Here is a 17,278-nt window from a genome sequence, read left to right as displayed (position 1 = left end):
CATGGCCCGGCTTTCTCAAAGTTGAAAGGAAGCTTGTCAGCTCAGGACGGTACACGTTGGGTAAGTAGAATCTCCTTGTCATGTTCTTTGCAGGTCTACAGGTTTCCTTTTCAGAAAAGAGGGGTCTGTCTTGTTATTGCATTATGTGCCAGCAATTTATTTAATTTTTTTTCCACCCTATGACTGTGTTCACACATAGCGTTTTTTTTTACATTTTTGTATGCGCGGAATCACAGCGAAAACGCAAAAAAGCGCATCCCATGCAATCCTATGGGATTCCGCAATGCTGTGCTAATGCTGCGGATTTTTCCGCTGCGGAATCACATAGCAGAAAAATCCTCAGCATGCTCATTATTTTTTCACAATTGCTGGGATTCCGCACCCATAGGATTGCATTGAAACGCTCATTTTTCACATGTGACTATGCCCACCATGCGTGAAGTGAGCGCTTCATGTGCGAATGGTACCCAGGGTCTGTAAAAAATAGAATAAAAATAAAAAATATTGTTATTCTCACCTTCCGACGGCCACCGGAGTCCTTCCCACCTCTCACCACACTCCCGGCATCTTCCGGTCCCAGTAATGCTTTGTGCCAAGACCGCTCTCGGGAGCGTGACGTCATTGCAGGTCCTTCGCACAAAGCATTACTGGGACCGAAAGATGCTGGGAGCGCCGCAGAGCAGATCTGGGGCCGTCGGAAGGTGAGAATAACATTATTTTTTATTTTTTTTTTTTTATTATTTTTTACATTCTATCTTTTACTATTGATGCTGCATAGGCAGCATCAATAGTAAAAAGTTGGTCACACTTGTCAAACACTATGTTTGACGAGTGTGACCAACCTGTCAATCAGTTTGACTTGGATTTGGCTTTGGATTTTCTAACCAACAAACGTTCCTCCTGAGCAGTTGTCTTGCGGGGTCTGCCGGACCTGGGCTTATCAAACACATCTCCAGTCTCTTCGAATCTTTTTTTAATTCTTTGTACTTGACGCTGAGACACATTAAAGGTGCCAGCCACCTCTGCAGTGGATCTGGTCTTCAGCCTCTTGATAATCCAGGCTTTGGTCGCAGGGTGGATTTTTGGCATGTTGTCAGAGCTCAAGTGAGAGTCTGGGGTGCTGGGTTTCTTTTTATACACACCCTCTAATTAACCGATCATTTACTGAGCACAGGTGAGGATGTAAACTAGGATTGGGTGCATTATATGACCAGGCGACAAAACTTTTGTCTTGCCAAAATCTGACCATTCTGTGTCCATTAAATGATCAATATTTCTGCATTGATGCCAATTTAATTTCTTAACCTAAGCCACATTTCGGAGGGATTCAGGTTCCAAAAGAATAATTTATACAACCAATGGATGAATTTAACGTCAGGTTATAAGCTTTTATTTACATGACATGGATAAGCGACATCACTTTTGTCAGGGAGTGTATACGGAGCAGACACTGCCAATGTACAGTCTCGTATGTTCTTCCCATTATAGACTCTATATAGAAATGTGCCTGAATATCTCAAAGAAACCGCTTTCAGAACTCTGCAGCTCTGATAGCAATCATAGATGTGCTTCATTTCGCTGGTAATTTAGTGAGTCCATATGTTTATCAGAAAGAAGAAAATCAAATGTTATAAGATAATAAACACTTTTTATTTTTTCTTTCCTTTGATACAGAAAGTGGTTAAAACCTTTTTCAATCTGGTTTCCAATCACAATGTACCAGTTTTTCTATTGGATTCTCAGATTTTGGGACGCTTAAGAAATGATTTAGAACAGCTGAGGAGCTCGCCGGACAGTTTGCCACCAGGGTGTCAATATTTTTGCAAGCAGAGAGACATCACTACTTTAGGCCTACTAGACAAGACATGGGAACATAAAGTAAGGGTAATTGCTTCCATTAATTCTACCACTTAGGTTGTCAGCCATGTTTTCCTGTGTATTGAATAACCGAATATTTCTTTTATTAAAAGTGTTGTCCACTACTAGGACAATCCCTTTTGAAACTAAATGTTCGTCCCCCCCCAAAAAAAAAAACCTTTACTCACCTCTCGTACTGGCTCCGTTCCTGTGGTGTCGGTGCTCGAGGTCCCGGGGCTGTGATGTGGAGAAATGACACAAGATGTCGGTGCCCAATCAGCGCTGACATCACTGTCTCTGCCTCCTGTCGAAATGAATATGAAGAGGAAGTCCGAGATCTGCATCCTGGACTTCCGCTTCATGTTCAGTTTGTCCGAAGGCAGAGACAGTGACGCCAGCGCTGATTGGGCGCAGTTGTTACATGTCACAACACCGCATCAAAGCCCCGGGAGAGTGATTGCCAACACCGCGGGAACAGGGAGGTGAATATAGACTTAATTATTTTATCGGGGCCGAACATTTAATGTAAGAAGGAGTTGTCCAAGTAGTGTCTTACAACAACTATTCTCAGACTAATTGTACATCCAAAAACATCTTTGCAACATGTCTGAGTGTCGGCAGGGGATTATTCAGGATACTTTCCAAGCGGGTGACAACAGAGCTTCTTTAATCAGGAACAATATATGATAAGCTTAACAGATCAGGAATTAATGATTTGTGTGTCTGTAAAAATGCAGCATCTACAGCAGGCTGCTTCTCTCATGCACAGACACAGGAAAAACAGCAAATACAGTCACATGCTCTCCCTGTGTGAGCCTCGGAGTTTTTTTTTCTTTATAAACAGCATACCAATCTAGCAAATAAACACTCATAGACACAAATGGAGTTGTTGCACCAAACAAATTCCAACACCCCCACTCAACAACTACTTATCCTGTTAGTCCCATTGCGGTTCTGAAGTCCACAAACTTGGCTCTTGATAATGGCTTTGTCATACCATAAGCTATCATTTTGTCAGCCTCGCAATATCCAAACTCGAGTACATCACGTTCCACTAAGTCACGTAAGTGGTGATGTTTTACATCAATGTGCTTAGTCCTTGCACTAATCTTCTCACTGCTGGCAAGTTTAATGGATCCTTGGTTGTCCTCATAGATAACTGTTGGTTGAGCTAATGGCTCGCCGAAATCTTCCAAAAGTTGTTTCAACCAAATTTCTTCTTGACTTGCATAAGCAGCAGACATATATTCTGCTTCTGTAGAAGATAATGCTACTGACACTTGTTTTCTGCTCGACCAAGAAATTGAATTTTCTCCTTACTTGAACAAGTAACCACTTGTTGATTTCTGATTACTTGAATCTCTAGCCCAATCTGCATCCACATAACCTCTGAGAGTGAGATCTCCTGATGCAGATATCTTAAGATTTAGCCTTTGAGTTAAGATATTGAAGAATTCTCTTAATTGCATTCCAGTATCTTTGGCGTGGCATGCTTACACTTCAGCAGAGAATTCCAACTGTGGCTGTGATATCCAGACGAGTTGGGGTTGCTATGTACAGAAGCGCCCCCACTGCTTGTCTGTAACTCTCATTGCTGAGTAGCAGATCTTCTTCTTCTTCTAACTTTAAGTAGGACGGATGCATTGGTGTTGACGCACCTTTGGCTTCTGACATTCTAAACTGGTTTAGGATTGTGGAAATTTTAGAACTTTGGTTGTTAAGAAAACTCCCATCTTCCTCTCTCTGGATTTGGATTCCCAAATAATGTGTCACATTTCCAAGGTCCCTAGTTTTAAAGTGCTGGTTGAGAATTTCACCTAGCTTTGCAATTTCTTTTTCATTGTGGTAGCTCAGTAAGCTCCCGTGTCTGGAGTTGGTGAAGGGACTCCATCTCTTCATTAGCGGCATTTATCCACTTCTTCTTCTTGTTAGCAGGAAGTTTTTGCATCTCTTGCCATGACTCTGGCTCTGGTTCAGGAAGTGTTCTGACCATATAAGAAAGGCATCTAGCTGGGATACCTTTGTTTGGCCATTCTGACTCCTGACTGGAGGTTGACTTGGTTCTTCTGTGTCTTCCTTGGTGGCTTCAGAGCTTATCCACACTTCAGACTTCAGTGTTATCCTTTTCGGTGTCTGAGTTTGGTGATTGAGATTCTCGTTCTTGCTTCTTAGGTTGAATAACTGGTGTAACTTCATGGAATTTGAGCAATACAGAGTTTTCATCAATCACTACTCTGCTGATTGTTACTGTGTTGGTCTCTGGGTGCATGATTCTGTATCCCTTTTGAGTTTTGCTATAGCCCACCAGGACTCCTTGCTTTGCGTATTATTACCACTTGGAACGTTTTTCTTTGGGAACATACACAAATGTTTTGCTTCCAAATATCCTGAGGTGCTTCATGTTAGGCTTCTCGCTGTTCCATAGCTCATATGGAGTTTTATTTGTAGCTTTACCTGGCTCTCTGTTTTGAAGATAGCAAGCTGTCATGATGGCTTCTCCCCAATACGTTGTAGGTAGATTCCCATAAAACAACATACTTCTTCCACTTTCATAGAGAGAACGGTTCTTTCTCTCTGCAATGCCATTTTGCTCTGGGTTGTATGGAATGGTAGTCTGGAACATGATTCCATCCTTTTTCAAAATGGTTTGCACCTTACCACTTGTATATTCGGTTCCATTATCTGAACACAGGGCTTTTGGCATTCTTCCAAATTTGTTAAACACTACAGCAAGATATTCTTCAAGTTTCTGTGGAACTTCATCTTTACTGTGAAGCAGGTAAGCGACTGAATATCTGGAGTAGTCATCAATAAATGTGAGAAAATATCTCTTCTTGTTAGGAGTTTGAACACTCATTGGACCACATACATCTTTATGTATCAGATCCAGTGGCTGTGCAAATCTAGTGGTGCTTATTTTAGTTTTAGAAAAGGATTTTCTGGACATTTTCCCTTTTAAGACAGCTAGTGCACTTCATCATTTGACTATACTGGTTGAGCTAGCTTCCTTACTGCTCCTGGGTCTCTGTGCCCAAGACGTATGTGCCATACATGGATACAGTTCTTATGCAGATCTTGTCTAGCACTATACACTCTTTCTTTGCATTTTAGCTGAAAAATTTCATCTTGGATTTTTCCTTCTGCAAGAGTGTGACCCTTCTTTGAGATGATGCAGCTGTTATCTTTAAAAGTAACTACATTCCCCTTTTGCGTGGGCTTCTTTACTAACAGAAGATTGCTTTCAAGGCTGGGAACATAGAGAACATCCTTTACTGGGATCTTTCTGCTTTGTGCTGTGGAACTGGACAGTGGAGGTAGTAATCTCCTACTCCTTCGGAAGTCATATAGTGACCATTAGCTAAGATGACCTTTTCTGACTTGCTTTCAAGGTCAGTGAAGAAATCTTTGTTATTTGTCATTTGGATGCCTGCACCAGAATCTATACACCATATATACTTTGCAGATGGGCCTGTACTGGCATTAAATGCAGCTTCAACACATGCAGAATCTTCCTTTACAGCTGTTTTAACCCTTTGATGACTGTTCTGCTTTTTAAGCTGACTCATTCTTGCTTTCCAAATTCTGCAGTCTGCTTTAAGGTGGCCGGGCTTTATACAGACAAAACATTCACGAGTTTCTCTTAGATTGCTCTTATATTTAGGGAAATTCTGTGTCTTTAATGCTGTTTCTGCTCTGGATTCATTACTGCTGCTTACATGCTGCGTTTTTCTCTTGACTTCATCCACAAGTTTGCCTTTAACATACTCTAGTGTCAGCTCATCATCTGGCTGTGCATCTAGTGCAGTCACGAGTGTGATATAACTCTCTAGAAGACCACATCATAGAAGTGCAGCAACATGAAAATCTTTTATTTCTTCTCCAATGCCCCTGAGACGCTCCACAATCTCTAGGGTGTTTCTTATATAGTCCTGCATATTCTGTCCATCACTTAGCTTAGACTGATACAGCTTTCTCATGAGATAATGCCTATTGGTGAGATTTGATCTTTCATGCACTTTCTGTTACTCATCCCACATCTCCTTTGCAGTTGAACACTTGCATATATGCACAATCTGATTATCATCTACACTGAGGGAGATCGTGCTTTGTGCTTTCTGATCATTCTCTAGCCAATCATCTGGTAATGGATGAGGCACTTGTTCCTGAGTATATTTCCATGTGCCTTCTCATATGAGCAGCATCTTCACCTTGAATTTCCAGGACTGGTAGTTTTGGTTAGTGAGGCTTGGCGCTGAGAACTTGACAGGATTGCTGCTCTTCTCTGTTGCTCTGTGCTGCTTTTGCTTTGGGCTTCTGTTGCTGTGTTACTCTGGGGTTCTGTGTCACTCTGGGCCCTTAACCTGTTGGCAATGGATTATTCAGGATACTCTCCAAGCATGTGACAACAGAGCTTCTTTATTTAGTATTCAACAATCAGAAACAATATGCTTAATAAATTTGGAATAAATAATTTGTGTGTCTCTATCTGTGCAGCATCTACAGCAGGCTGCTTCTCTCATACACAGACGCAGGAAAAACAGGAAATACAGCCACATGCTCTCCCTGTGTGAGCCTCTGGGAGTTTTTTTTTTTAAACTTTATAAACCGCATACAAATCTAGCAACTAAACACTCATAGACAGGAATGGAGTTGTTGCACAAAACACTGAGACTTGCTGTCTTCTGACTATTTTAAAGCTTTAGAAAGATTGCCAAATCCTAGATAAGTTGCACACAAGTTACAGTCACATGTGACTTTTATTGAAGTCTTTTTGACCAGCGAGCAAAAATCCAAAACATCTGGAAACACTTGCAACTGCATCCCAGTCACAGGAGGTTGCAGGCTCATAGGAAATCATTAGATGGATGTCGCAATGCAACACTAGTTTAGTGTTACGTGGTAGATGTCCCCATGCAGCCCTGGCCTTATGAGAAAAGGAATGTAATCAACTAGATAATTGATATTTGATATTTTAGTCGCCATTACATTTCCAGATGTCTTCATATGATTTGTGATCTTGTCCTTTTTCATGACATACTTTCTATAATGTAAAAATGTTTCATAGGGCAGTATTTTTCGAGCTGCTGAAAAACTGGGATTTCAGTGGCAGAAATATGATGGACGAGACCCACGACTGGAAGGCATGGATGATCTCTCAGGCACAGAAATACCTCTTCATTATATCTTCAAGATGGCAGCACACACCATACATTTGGTAGTGTTTTATGAAAGGAGTGGCAACTATCTCTGGCACGGCCCTTTACGACTGAGGAGAAATATGGATAGGAAGTTTGCGCCTTTCCGAAAGCTTCAGTTTGGTCGATATGCTGGGGCCTACAGCAGGTAAAGTTTATGGTGAAGGCAGATTATGAGACCTTTAAATGAGCGGTAAAATACTAGAAGTTGCTGTAAAAGGTTCCTGACCGTAAAAAAATAAATAAATTCTCTACCGCTACATAAAGCCAGTTTAATATTTCTGACTTTCACAGTCCGAGTTTAGACCACAATGTTGCAAATCTTCTGACCCAAATTCAACAGCCTCATAGGCCTATGATAAATAACTCATTTTGATCCCTATAACAGACACATACGAGGTAGATAAGTTCAGGTCAGAAGACTAAGTCATGGTCTGTACTCGGACCGTGAAACAGACCTAAGTCTTTGTTCTTCCCTTTATTGGCTGCTTCCTATACTATAAGATTAAATTGCTGCTTTTACGATGTGTACAGTGTTCACAATATGGAGATTCTCACTTACTCATGCTAGTGGTGAGATGTACGCAACTGGGTTCCTCTGACTATTGAGAAACATGGCAAATTACACTTGGATATAGAGAAAAAAAAGCAAATAAAGGAATAAAAGATGTGAATTTATTCACCCAAGTTACGCTGCCAACACTTTAGACATTCATGGGTGCCTTTTCCAGCTGTATAAACAGTGATATATTTATGTAATAAAGACCTTTTTTGAGCCCTATCACCACTGTTGTCCTGTTAGCATCTTGCTAGAAAAGGGTTGAGATGCCATTATTGTAACTTTGTGCCGTGACTAGAATTTTCCTTTACACTCTTCTTTTTTTTTTTTTTTTAGTGTGGATCTGGTCCAGATTACTGTAGACAGAGTAAAGGTGAAGATCCCCAGAGATCCCTCACACTTTTTATCTGAGGTTGCACATTCAAGGTTTTTAGAGTGCCGTTACAAAGAAGCTCGGTCTTATTTCAAGGTTGGTTTTGTTTTCTTGTCATTAAATTCTTCACTTTCATAGGCTTTTCAAATGTAGAGAACTCCTTTTCCTAGTGTTACATGATTAGGTATTTCACATGCTCGGTTTCTTTTGGTTTGCGTTTGGTTCTTCTGCTGTGGCTTCCATAAATGTCACCATCCCATAGGACGGCAAGAATATTGCCGCATGCAATTCAGTTCTTGCCGTCAAAATAACAAACCTAAAAGTAAAAGACCGATTTCATAAGCGAGTGCCCAAGGAGCTGCTTGGATCTGCCAAAGGGTTTGGCACCAGTTAGAAATGGAAAGCGTAGTGCAGATGTGAAACGGTAGCTACAAGTCTGCAGTTACTGTATGGGAGAAAGTAAAATGTAATTACAGTAGCGCAAATGGGGTCACTTTGGTTTGTCCTGAAGAAGAATGGTGCTACTTTGAAATGCGTTGACAATAAACAACATTTATCCTTCACGGGTCTTTGACTCCATCTGTCACCATTCTCTCTGTCCAGGCAGCGCAGGAATTAACCCATTCGGTTCCACTGTGTACTCTATGTGACTGCAGACTTGAGAATCCTCACATCACACTCTGCATGCTGTGAGGATTCTCTTGTGTTAGGAGTGGACAGACATGCGGCCACAAGTATGCAATTTGCACACTTCCAGCCACATTCCGACTAGACTGAATCCGGCCTTGGTCAGTACACTTGTACTGAGCGAGACCATACCCATCTAGTCTTGTGTCCAGTTGGCGGCACCTAAGAATCCTCAGAGCGTGCAGTGCGTGCGGTGAGGATTCACAATCATGCAGTCACATAGAGTCACTGCAGACTTGTAGCTTAAGACCGGACGACTCCTTTCACTTAGAAATGTTGGTCTTCCGACTACCGGATTTTTAAGGACTTTTACTCATTGCTAAAGGCATCTAGTCTACCAGTATTAGGCCTCTTTCACACTTCCGTTTTTGACAATCAGTCAAGATCCGCCAATTTTGAAAAAAAACGGATCCACCATTTTTCTTTGCGGATCCGTTTTTTTCACCATTGACTTTCATTATCGGAGTATCCTGACTGATTGCCGTCCGTTGCATCCGTTTTTTTGAGGATCCGCCACAATGTTAGTGTCCGTCAACATCCTCAAAGATTTCCAAACGGACCTTGCAACGTTTTTTTGGCCGGCGGATCCTCCAGACACTGAATTAACCCCAAAATCTGTCCGGGTGCCGGACAAAAAAATTCTCCCTCTCCCTCTCTATCCCTTTACATTTCCTCATTTTCAGGATCCGTCTAAAAACGGATCCTGTGCCATCCGTTCACATCAGTTGATAACGGATCCGCTTGTCTACCTTTTTGGCGGATTATAACTGAAGTGTGAAAGAGGCCTTAGACTACCAGACACAGAGTTTGGGGGCTGTATACTGTACATGGCATCTCGCCAGTATAGAAGGGGGTGTTCTTGTTAATGCTCTTTTAAATGCACTTCTCCCAGATTGTAGCACTTTGAACTGTGTAGTGAAGTGTTGCCGACATCCAATAAACTTTTTCTTTTTGTGACAGATCAAAACATTTATGATGATGTGTTGAAATCCCTTATGTTTCCTCCTAGCTCTATCCTGATGACTTATCGCTAGAAGGGGTTGAATTTAGAAAGAAAGCCAAGGCACTTTTACACCTGGCAGCAGCAACTTTGGACTCATTGGGTGTGAGTTTCTGGATCAGCAGCGGGACATGTTTAGGTAATTCAGTATGGTATATTGCTACCACCCACAGCATAAAAAACAGATTGGGAAAGTAACCTAGATAAGCAAAAAATGGCTACATAGCAAAGAATTTTAAAAAATCACAAAGAAGCTGGTTTCACATTTGCGTTTAGGAGGGCTGCGGATGGCTGCCTACTTCCTCCTTTCTTCCTCCCTGAAGCGCCGCATACTTCTGTACATGTCCTGTGTTTCCCTGCGTACCTATCGTTAACATTGGGTACGCAGGACACATACAGAAGTAGGGCGGAGCGTGGGCGGAGCTTCAAGGAGCAAGAAAGGAGGAAGTAGGCAGCCATCCGCAGCCCTCCTAAACGCAAATGTGAACCTAGCCTAAGAAAATAATGATTAATAAATAGAATGTCTTAAATACCATTAACCCCTTCCCGACCTGTGACACAGCGTATGCGTCATGAAAGTCGGTGCCAATCCGACCTATGACGCATACCCTGTGTCATGAATTCAAAGCCCCCTGCGGGTCGGGTGACCGGGGGTCAATGAAAGGTCACCTGACCCGCAGATACAGGGGGCTTTGTAATTCACCACAGGGGGCGTGGCTTCGCCCCCACGTGGCTACGATCGCTCTGATTGGCTGTTTCACTTTTAACAGCCAAGCAGAGCGATAGTAATATTTCATCAATGAAAATTGATGAAATATTACAATCCAGCCATGGCCGATGCTGCAGTAGCATCGGACATGGCTGGAGACACCGATTTGACCCCCCCACCGGCGATCGCCCCCCCCGCCACTGAATGACAGCGGCGATCTGCCGCCGCTGTCATCATCTGCCCCCCCTGCCATTCCCTTCGCTCCCCGCCAGCATCCGATAACCCCCTCACCCACTCTGACCGCCCCCGGCACCTTCTAAGTCCCCCAGTCGCTCCCGGTGTCCGGCGGGTCCGGTTCATGGGCGCCGCCATCTTAGAAAATGTCGGGCGCATGCGCAGTGCGCCCGCCCGAATCTGCCGACTGCAGATTCCATTATTTCATTTTGATCACTCTCACAGTGATCAAAATGAAATAAAAAGTAAATGAACCCCCCGATTATCACCCCCATAGGTAGGCAGAACTAATAAAATAAAGAAAATATTTTTATTTTTATTTTTCCATCAGGGTTAGGGTTGGAAAGAGGGTTAGGGTTGGAAAGAGGGTTAGGGTTGGAAAGAGGGTTAGGGTTGGAAAGAGGGTTAGGGTTGGAAAGAGGGTTAGGGTTGGAAAGAGGGTTAGGGTTGGAAAGAGGGTTAGGGTTAGGGTTGGAAAGAGGGTTAGGGTTGGAAAGAGGGTTAGGGTTGGAAAGAGGGTTAGGGTTGAAAAGAGGGTTGGGGTTGAAAAGAGGGTTGGGGTTGAAAAGAGGGTTAGGGTTGGAAAGAGGGTTAGGGTTGGAAAGAGGGTTAGGGTTGGAAAGAGGGTTAGGGTTGGAAAGAGGGTTAGGGTTGGAAAGAGGGTTAGGGTTGGAAAGAGGGTTAGGGTTGGAAAGAGGGTTAGGGTTGGAAAGAGGGTTAGGGTTAGAATTAGGGTTAGGCTTGTGGTTAGTGTTATGGTTAGGGGTGTGTTAGGGTTATGGTTAGGGTTGGGATTAGGGATGTGTTGGGGTTAGGGCTGTGGTTAGGGGTGTGTTGGGGTTAGGGTTGGAGTTAGAATTGAGGGGTTTCCACTGTTTAGGCACATCAGGGGGTCTCCAAACACGACATGGTGCAACCTTTGATTCCAGCCAATTTTGCGTTCAAAAAGTCAAACGGTGCTCACTCGCTTCAAAGCCCCGACGTGTGCACAAACAGTGGTTTACCCCACATATGGGGTATCAGCGTACTCAGGAAAAATTGCACAACAACTTTTGGGGTCTAATTTCTCCTGTTACCCTTGGGAAAATAAAAAATTGGGGGCTAAAAAATTATTTTTGTGGAAAAAAAATGTTTTTTTCATTTTCATGTCTCTGCATTATAAACTTCTGTGAAGCACTTGGGGGTTGAAAGTGCTCACCACACATCTACATAAGTTCCTTGGAAGGTCTAGTTTCCAAAATGGGGTCACTTGTGAGGGGTTTCCACTGTTTAGGCACATCAGGGGCTCTGCAAACGTAATGACGACTGCAGACTATTCCATCAAAGTCTGCATTTCACAACGTCACTACTTCCATTCCGAGCCCTGACGTGTGCCCAAACAATGGTTCCCCCACACATATGGGGTATCAGCGTACTCAGGACAAACTGGACAACAACTTTTGGGGTCCAATTTCTCCTGTTACCCTTGTGAAAAAAAAATTGTGGGCTAAAAATCATTTTTTTTGAGGGAAAAAAATGATTTTTTATTTTCACGGCTCTGCGTTCTAAACTTCTGTGAAGCACTTGGGGGTTCAAGGTGCTCACCACACATCTTGATAAGTTTTCCTGGGGGGTCTAGTTTCCAAAATGGGGTCACTTGTGGGAGGTTTCTACTGTTTAGACACACAGGGGCTCAGCAAATGTAACATGACGCCCGCAGACCATTCCATCAAAGTCAGCATTTCAAAATGTCACTACTTCCCTGCTGAGACCCAACGTGTGCCCAAACAGTGGTTTCCCCCCACATATTGGGTACCAGCGTACTCAGGACAAACTGGACAACAACTTTTGGGGTCCAATTTCTCCTGTTAACCTTGTGAAAGTAAAAAATTGCGAGCTAAAAATTCATTTTTTGAGGAAAAAAAAGATTTTTTATTTTCATGGCTCTGCGTTACAATCTTCTGTGAAGCACTTCGGGGTTCAAGGTGCTCACCACACATCTAGGCAAGTTCCTTATGAGGTCTAGTTTCCAAAATGGGGTCACTTGTGGGGGGTTTCCACAGTTTAGGAACATCAAGGGCTCTGCAAATGTAACATGATGCCCGCAGACCATTCCATCAAAGTCAGCATACCAAAACGTCACTACTTCCCTTCCGAGCCCTGACGTGTGCCCATACAGTGGTCATCCCCCACATATGGGGTATCAGCGTACTCAGGACAAACTAGACAACAATTTTTGGGGTCCAATTTCTCCTGTTACCCTTGTGAAAAAAAAAATTGCGGGCTAAAAATTTTTTTTTGAGGGAAAAAAATGATTTTTTATTTTCACGGCTCTGCGTTATAAACTTCTGTGAAGCACTTGGGGGTTCAAGGTGCGCACCATACATCTAGATAAGTTCCTTGGGGGGTCTAGTTTCCAAAATGGGGTCACTTGTGGGGGGTTTCTACTGTTTAGGCACACAGGGGCTCAGCAAATGTAACATGACGCCCGCAGACCATTCCATCAAAGTCAGCATTTCAAAATGTCACTACTTCCCTTCCGAGCCCCGACGTGTGCCCAAACAGTGGTCCCCCCCACATATGGGGTACCAGCATACTCAGGACAAACTGGAAAACAACTCTTGGGGTCCAATCTATCCTGGTACCCTTGTGAAAATAAAAAATTGCAGACTAAAAAATTTTTTTTTAGGAAAAAAAAAAGATTTTTTATTTTCACTCCTCTGTATTATAAACTTCTGTGAATAGTTTAGGCACACAGGGGATCTCCAAACACGACATGGTGTCCGCTAACGATTGGAGCTAATTTTCATTTCAAAAAGTCAAATGGCGCTCATTCCCTTCTGCGCCCTGCCGTGCACCCAAACAGTGTCCCCCCCCACATTTGGGGTACCAGCGTACTCAGGACAATCTGGACAACAACTTTTGTGGTCCAATTTCTCCTGTTACCCTTGTGAAAATAAAAAATAGTGTGCTAAAAAATCATTTTTGAGGAAAAAAAAAAAGATTTTTTATTGTCACTGCTCTATGTTATAAACTTTTGTGAGGCACTTGGGGGTTCAAAGTGCTCACTACACATCTAGATAAGTTCCTTAAGGGGTCTAGTTTCCAAAATGGTGTCACTTGTGGGGGAGCTCCAATGTTTAGGTGCACAGGGGCTCTCCAAACGCGACATGGTGTCCGATAACGATTGGAGCTAATTTTCCATTCAAAAAGTCAAATGGCGCTCCTTCCCTTCCGGGCCCTGCTGTGCACACAAACAGTGGTTTATGACCACATATGAGGTATTGGTGTGCTCAGGAGAAATTGCCCAACAAATTTTAGGATCCATTTTATCCTGTTGCCCATGTGAAAATGAAAAAACTGAGGCTAAAAGATAATTTTTGTGAAAAAAAGTGCTCTTTTTTTTACGGATCAATTTGAGAAGCACCTGGGGGTTCAAAGTGATCACTATGCATCTAGATAAGTTCCTTGGGGGGTCTAGTTTCCAAAATGGGGTCACTTGTGGGGGAGCTCCAGTGTTTAGGCACACAGCGACTCTCCAAACGCGACATGGCAACCGCTAAATATTCCAGCATATTTTCCATTCAAAAAGTCAAATGGCGCTCCTTCCCTTCTGAGCCCTGCTGTACGCCCAAACAGTGGTTTATGACCACATATGAGGTATCGGTGTACTCAGGGGAAATTGCCCAACAAATTTTAGGATCCATTTTATCCTGATGCCCATGTGAAAATGAAAAAATTGATGCTGAAAGGAAATTTGTGTTGGAAAAATTAAAATGTCCATTTTTTCCTTCCACATTGCCTTAGCTGCTGTGAAACACCTGAAGGGTTAATAATCTTCTTGAATGTGGTTTTGAGTAGCTTGAGGGGTGCAGTTTTTAGAATGGTGTCACTTTTGGGTATTTTCTGCCATATAGACCCCTCAAAGTGACTTCAAATGTGAGGTGGTCCCTAAAAAAAATGGTTTTGTAAATTTTGTTGTAAAAATGAGAAATCGCTGGACAACTTTTAACCCTTATAACTTCCTAACAAAAAAATATTTTGCTTCCAAAATTGTGCTTATGTAAAGTAGACATGTGGGAAATGTTATTTAGTAGCTATTTTGTGTCACATAACTCTCTAGTTTAACAGAATAAAAATTCAAAATTTGAAAATTGCGAAATTTTCAAAATTTTCGCCAAATTTCTGATTTTTTCACAAATAAACGCAAAAATTATTGACCTAAATTTACCACTAACATGAAGCCCAATATGTCACGAAAAAAAAATCTCAGAATCGCTAGGATGCGTTGAAGCGTTCCAGAGTTATTACCTCATAAAGGGACACTGGTCAGAATTGCAAAAAATGGCCAGGTCATTAAGGTCAAAATAGGCTGGGTCATGAAGGGGTTAATATATGGTAGGCAATGTTCATATGCAGTGTTTTTGCAACATTTTTTCTGCAGCCACAACGTTCTTTCTTGGCAGTAAAAATGTTGCAGTATTTATTTAGTGTGGATAATGTGTGATTTTTCCACAGTACACATTTAACCCCTTTCCGACGTAAATTTACGCTGATGTCGGACTCCTTTCATTTGATGTGGGCTCCTGCGGTGAGCCCACATCTTTCCCAGGACATGTCAGCTGTTTTGAACAGCTGACATGTGCCTGGAATAGCGATCCACCTGTGGCAATTAACCCGTTAAATGCCGCTGTCAAACGCTGACAGTGGCATTTAACTCACGCTTCCAGCCATTGGGCCGGAAATCCGCCCACTGGTGACCCCCATCACGTGATCACGGGTCACCGGTTGGTTGGCATGACAACCAGAGGTCTCCTGGAGAACCTCTATGGTTGTCAGTGCCGGCTTCCTGTGAACGTCACCCGGTGATTGGCGCTCATAGCAAGTGAGTAATTCTACTACATAGAGGCGATCTGCCTGTACGTAGCAGAGCCATTCGGGCTGTTGCAGCTTCTAGTCTCCCATGGAGATTATTGAAGCATGCCAAAAGTAAAAAAATAAAAAAAATATTACTCGTTCGCCTTATTGGGGGACACAGAGACCAAGGGTGTATGCTGCTGCCACTAGGAGGCTGACACTATGCAAAAAAAAGGTTAGCTCCTCCTCCGCAGTGTACACCCCACCGACCGGCAGGGAATTTCCTCAGTTTAGCTTAGTGTCAGTAGGAGGTGGACACGGGTCCTTCATTGGACCCATATCTACCTCAATGTGCGTCGTTCCCTTTCAGGTCTTAGGCGGGATACAGTGTGAACGGTCACAACTGTACTCCCACAAAGAGACTATGAGTACGGCGTGTACTGCCACCCCGTATCCTCATAGCTCTCCGGGTGGACCACGGGCTCAGCACAGGACGTGCCAGCGAAAACGGATGGTCCTTGCCCCCTGCCTCCCACCCACTCGCCCACCAGAGCCTGTCGGTTGGACGAGGCGCGAAGACAGAGGACATGAACAGACAGCGTGGGATATGGAAGGTACCTTTATTGGACCGGAAGAAGACGCCACCCAGAGTCTCCACAAGGACGCCGGGTTGTGGCGCCAAAGTAGCGCCACAGGTTATCAGCGGCCGGCGCTTCCCAGTCGCCGCATCCCCTTTGGCCCCAGCTGCGGTGCGGGCTTTCTTCACCCCGGTATTCTTGCGTAGGGGCTAGGGCGGCGTCTTAGGGGGCGCGGCTGCGCCGCAGTTCTTCCGCTCCGCCCCGTGCTGACAGGCGGCCGCCGTGTCTAATTTAGCCCCCGGCTTCATTTTGGGCCTTCGCGCCCGTCGCGGCCACGCCCCCGTCCGCTCTCATAGGCCGTTGCCTTCCTAAGCCCTCCCACCGCCTCTTCAGGCTTGTGGCTGGGAAGGGGGGGCGAGTTTTCCCTCTGGGGAGGCGACTAGCTCCGCCCTTCTTGTTGCACAGAAACCGCGCTTTTTACTTCCTCACGTCGGGCTGTCGCCATCTTTGCAGCCTGACAGCCGGAGACTAAAGCAGAGACCAGCACTTCCTGTCGGTCCCTGGCCAGTTGCAGGAGCCTAATTCATCTCTTTCGGGGTCACCAGACCGTGAGTACTTCTGCATCTGCAGACTGACACCCTACTCTGCCTTTCTGTCCCCCAACCTTCCGGCAGTTCCGCAGGTTTTCATCTTCTCTTCCTTCACCATGTCTACTTCTAAGCCTGATCGTGGCCGTCCGCCAGTTCCCACGGGCACCCAGTTTTTCGCATGCTCCTCTTGCAATCGCAAGCTTCCCTCAGGTCAGCCTACTCCTATCTGCCTGGACTGCAGCAATCCCGTTCAGCATGACCCAGTCCAGGAACCACCTATTGCGCCACAGGAAAGCGAACCACCCATTCCTGGCTGGGCCTCGTCTCTTTCACAATCTGTGGCAGACCTCACCAGGGTGTCTCAGTCCCTAGTGGCCGTTCTTGACAAGTTGCCCCTGGACACTTCTGCAGGGTCCAGTAGGTCACAAGACGCTCCATCTGAGCCAGCTACCAGAAGCCGCAAAAGGCCCAGGCAGGATCTCCGGCCGGAATCCTCTCCTGGCCCCTCATCTGCACCTAGTCCTTCCCAGCAGTCGCCCTCCCGTGCCTCCTCACCCGAGTCAGGTGAAGCGTTCTCGGATATGTCTTCTGAAGGGATTGTAGAGCTGGAATCTGGCCAGGACGCGGACTTGAAGGTTACATTACAGAACCTCATTGCGG

General features: G+C 44.3%; 1 protein-coding gene across 4 annotated transcripts in view; it reads left to right on the top strand.

Annotated features, from left to right (window-relative positions):
- FKTN (fukutin) overlaps positions 1-17,278 on the top strand; it is a 52,719-nt gene that overhangs the window by 12,309 nt on the left and 23,132 nt on the right. Inside the window, exons 3-7 of one of the 4 annotated variants that reach the window (XM_073542678.1) lie at positions 1-60; positions 1,744-1,884; positions 6,923-7,200; positions 7,948-8,080; positions 9,681-9,810. In XM_073542678.1, the coding sequence (XP_073398779.1) occupies positions 1-60; positions 1,744-1,884; positions 6,923-7,200; positions 7,948-8,080; positions 9,681-9,810 (742 nt within the window). Of the gene's footprint in view, positions 61-1,674; positions 1,885-6,922; positions 7,201-7,947; positions 8,081-9,680; positions 9,811-17,278 lie in introns of all 4 variants that reach the window. The other 3 variants (XM_073542676.1, XM_073542677.1, XM_073542679.1) reach the window with 3 other exon arrangements.

This window comes from Dendrobates tinctorius, unplaced genomic scaffold (assembly GCF_039654945.1).
Source record: "Dendrobates tinctorius isolate UK_male_01 unplaced genomic scaffold, ASM3965494v1 ptg000128l, whole genome shotgun sequence".
Lineage (NCBI taxonomy): Eukaryota > Metazoa > Chordata > Amphibia > Anura > Dendrobatidae > Dendrobates > Dendrobates tinctorius.
Note: the sequence above shows the minus strand (reverse complement) of the source record. Positions and strands in the feature narration are given on the sequence as shown.